The sequence below is a fragment of the Harpia harpyja genome, chromosome 11 (genome assembly GCF_026419915.1).
Source record: "Harpia harpyja isolate bHarHar1 chromosome 11, bHarHar1 primary haplotype, whole genome shotgun sequence".
Lineage (NCBI taxonomy): Eukaryota > Metazoa > Chordata > Aves > Accipitriformes > Accipitridae > Harpia > Harpia harpyja.
The window spans coordinates 41,898,079-41,902,070 of NC_068950.1; the positions used below are offsets into that span (position 1 = coordinate 41,898,079).

The window sequence follows — 3,992 nt, forward strand, 5'->3', positions numbered from 1 at the left end:
ATCCTCGGCTGTAAAATGCTGGATTAGTGGAAAGCAAAGATTTTACTACAGCAGATACTACAGCCTATAAAATCATCCCACCCTTTTACAAATCTAGCCGTAGTAGCTGACTAGATGGCTTCCAGCAGCAGCACAGGCTGACTGTTCTCCGGGGTCACTCTGATACTCTCCCAGTGCTGTGCTTTAGGTACTAACATTAGAACAGATTTAGGGTCCTGCTTAGAAACTATGAACACTGATACAGATTAGGGCAGATGCTGATTCTTGAATCCTGATCTTCTATGTTTATGACTGTTCCATCTGAAAGCTATTGCTTTAATGCTCCTTGTGAAAAAAACTTCCACTGAAAATAGCTGGTGCCTGTCTGCTCCTCCACCCTTGCCTGGGTGCTTTATCCTCTATTAACATCGGTGATTAAGGTCTCATTCCAGTGGGATTGCTCAGGAGAATCCACAAAAAATCAGCATCTCACAGAAATCAGGGAAGGAACCAAATCATTCGGTCCCGTCCCTTCCACATGTGACTGTCCTAGAGACTCCTTCTGCAGGGGATTCTGCAAGATCTCTTCGTCTGACTTTGTTTTGGCCAAAAGCAGAGTAGGATCCAAGTCTGTCCCTTATACCTTTATACCAGAATGTGAGGGCAGCTGTGGGCTCTGTAACAGAACTTGGCAAGTTACCTTTAGCTTCTGGAGCACACTTGAGTCCTCCCTTGCCGCAGGGAGTTGATACTTTAAGAATATGGTAATGGGATCTCATGTACAGTATCATTTCATTTGAGAAATCTTCCCCGCCGGGGATGCAGTGTTTAACATTTCCTCCGGTAAGTGTAAATAATAAAAGATAAGTCTGTTCTGCCTCGGACTCCCAGTAAGAAAGAGGAACAGATTTTGGTTTACCGAGAGGTCTGCAGTACTTTGTTCTCATGACTACTATATAATGGGATTGAACATATTTTATGCCATCTGGCCTGTTCAGCCGAAACAAAATACATCAGTAATGTTCCGATTGGTTTTGAAACATCTTGTTCTTGTCAAAAAGTATTTTAAATCAAAACAGGCTTTTCCAGTTTGTGTTTGTCTTTTACTAGGAGGCCATGGCGAAAATGGGGAAAATTGGGAGAGTCGTGCAGCCTAACCACCAGCATAAACGGTAAGCCTGGCTGTCGGGTGTTCCTCGGTGAGAATGTACTGAAAACGAAGTTAAGTTCTCTCTCTTCATAGCCCTGCTTGAATGGAGCAGGATTTCAGACCCCGATTTTTTAAGGGCTATCCGGGCGTCCGGCTCGGCGGCCTGGCAGAGGGCCGTCGGTCGCCGTCGGTGGGACGTCGGCCCCCCGCGCCCGCGGCCTCCCTTGGCCACCCAAGGCCGCCAGCGAGCGCCGGGGGCACGTCAGCGGGGTCCGAAGCCGCCGGCGGGGGTCGCGGCAACCTAGGCGGCATTTTCAAAGCCGCTGCGGTTCCCGGGTCTCTCGGACCTTCGCGTCCGTTTCCCGGCGGCTTCGCCACCGACCTGCCGAACCCCCGCGCCGGGCAGCGGCGGGCGCGGAGCCCGCGGCGGGGCGCCGGCCCCCCCTGGCGGCGGCGAGGAGGGAGCGGCGTCCGCCATTCCGAGGCGGCCCAGAGCGCGGGAAGCCGTGAGGCGACCTTCGCGGAGCCTTGGCGGGGGTGGAGGAGCGGCCGTGGCCCGGAGGAGAAACGGTCTGAAAATCAAAGGTGGCTCTAGGGGCAACGAAAGGTGTAATTAGAACTCGGAAGTCACTCGTTTGGGGGGGAAGCTGCGCTCCGGCAGCGTGCGGGGCTCTGCGCCGAGTCAGAGCTGTAATTAGGATGCCGAGGGAAGGAAGTAAACATGCATGTTACAGACGATTCACATCGTAACATGTCAGGCTTTGTGGAAATTAACTTTCTTACACAGATTTTATGACAAGAAGTACGAAGTGTTTTTGAAACTTGTGGAACATCAGAGAGAGTATCGCTCCATCATGAACAGCTTCTAATCCAGAGTCGCGTAATCGGGGAACAGCAGGGATAACGAATTTCCAGACACTTACGATGAGGGTAATCTCTCCTTACTGTACTGTCTGTGTTAAAAATATACTTTCATCATTTAAAGTGTACATTTTAATTTTTAATGAGAAATAAAAATGCATTCACTTCACTGTGAAGCGCTGGGTATTTTCTGTCAATAATCCCTGCACCCCAGGGACAAGCAATAATCATTTGCTCCACTGAAAGAAGACAAGACAACCAGCTGCGGGTACCCCAGTGCCAGTATTTAGACTGGCCGCAAGCCGGAACACCACGAGGAGCAACATAACTCACTCGGATGGGCTTGAGGCGCTGCCCTTTGCCATGCTTTTCACAGGTAACTACACCTGGCATCGCACATGGTCCTTTTAATCTTACTGTCTGCTACAGCTAAGACCCAAACATGATTTCCATTGGAAAGTTCTGTTTGGTTTTTTTTTTCACTCTGATTATAGTACTTCTTTGGCGGCTGATATTTGAGAATCACTTTTCCAGCTGTGCAGTCTTTCTCCCTCTGTTTTCTTCTGTTTCCTGCTCTCTTTTTTTCTGTCTCCATTTGTGCAGCACAGTCTTTCTGCTATCAATAATTTGTGCCATTTTGTCTTTTGCAAGTAACTCACCCTTGGTGCACATTAATCACTGTGCAGATGTGAAACAGCCCACTGTTGACATTGAAAGACTAGGTTGAGCAGACACAGTTGCTGAAAATATGTTCATAATGCAGGTGCATTCCTTCCATCCTGCCAGCTGCCTCGTGGGGAGTCAGCCCTGAAAGAGCCCAGCTCTCCCTGTCCATTCTCATCACGTTGCTTCAGCCAGACCCAGCTCAGAGCACGTGCATCTACACAGCCAGCCAGCTGCAGAGTTGAACTCAGCAACAGCAGGTACAGGGAACACAGTGGGAGAGAGGGAGAGGGTTTTCCTTCCTCTGAGCATTTGTCAACGCTCAGAAACCTTCCTGGCTGCCTGCTGGCCAAGCCCGGTCAACAAAAGGCTTTCGTTTGTTCCTGGGTGATTTTGAAGGTTGCCCTGCATAGTTAGTCCTACAAGGTGCTGCCAGGCTCACGACAGGTCGTGGCATAACTGGGCTGTGGAAGGAGAGAGTTTGGACTCTCTGGTTGTATACAGCAAAAGTGTTTCACCTCTGACAGTACAAATTGTTTTGATCTTGCAAGATCCAAACACTGCCAGTGCCTTCAGTGAAATTCTCTCAGAAATTCTTTCTTTCTCTGCCATTTGTCTCTTACTTCTTAATAAAAGATACTATTCTGTTTAAGAAGCAAAACCAGGGTCCCCAGCTGAAGGAGAGGGTTAAGAAGCAAGGGGTGACAGAATGGAAGAGCATATTCAGATCAACTACAGCTCTGTTGTAGGTCACTCATGAGAACCCTTCTTTTCTTCAAACTGTGAACTGCCACCCTCCTGGTGAGCCTGTATTATGCAAGAGAAACAACCTACAGTCCCTTTCTACAGAGTCAGTGTTCATATAGATGGACTCCATCTTTATACACTTAGCTTGATAGAAATTCCATTCTTTAGTATTGGCATAGGCTGTAATTCCCAGTTAAATGCAAACAGAAGTTACACAATAACAAAATTGCACTTAGAGAACTTGGAAAAGAATAGTTTCTGGGTTTTTTTATGTTAGTAGTCAGCACTCAAAAACATCTGGTAATTTTTTTAAAGAAACAATGCGCTTCCTGCCTTGTAGTTCATGGAAAAGCAATTGTTGCCATTTCCAAAGTACCCATTGTTAAAAGAAACAGCTTTACAAGTTCAGGGACATAATTAAAGACAATGAAAGCTGATGGGAATAAAATTAAGAAACATCATAACAAAAAGAGTATAACAAGCAAGAAAACGTCTGCAACATAATGGTAAATCATAGCTTACAATTCAAGGGCACAATAAAATATGTCAGCTGAAAATATGTAGAAGGAAAAATCAGTTGGAGACCAGTGTA

At 47.0% G+C, this 3,992-nt stretch overlaps 1 protein-coding gene across 6 annotated transcripts in view; it reads left to right on the forward strand.

Moving 5' to 3' along the window:
- The window catches only part of FGGY (FGGY carbohydrate kinase domain containing), a 301,158-nt gene extending 298,999 nt beyond the window's left edge, over positions 1-2,159 (forward strand). For 5 of the 6 annotated variants that reach the window (XR_008237131.1, XM_052801137.1, XM_052801138.1 and 2 more), the window contains 2 exons: positions 1,090-1,151; positions 1,917-2,159. Coding sequence is in view for 4 of the 6 variants with exons in the window: in XM_052801137.1 (XP_052657097.1) it covers positions 1,090-1,151; positions 1,917-1,998 (144 nt within the window). In the remaining 2 variants the exon portion in view is untranslated. The remainder of the gene's footprint in view (positions 1-1,089; positions 1,152-1,916) is intronic. The other variant, XR_008237130.1, reaches the window with a different exon arrangement.
- The last annotated feature ends 1,833 nt before the right edge of the window (positions 2,160-3,992 follow it).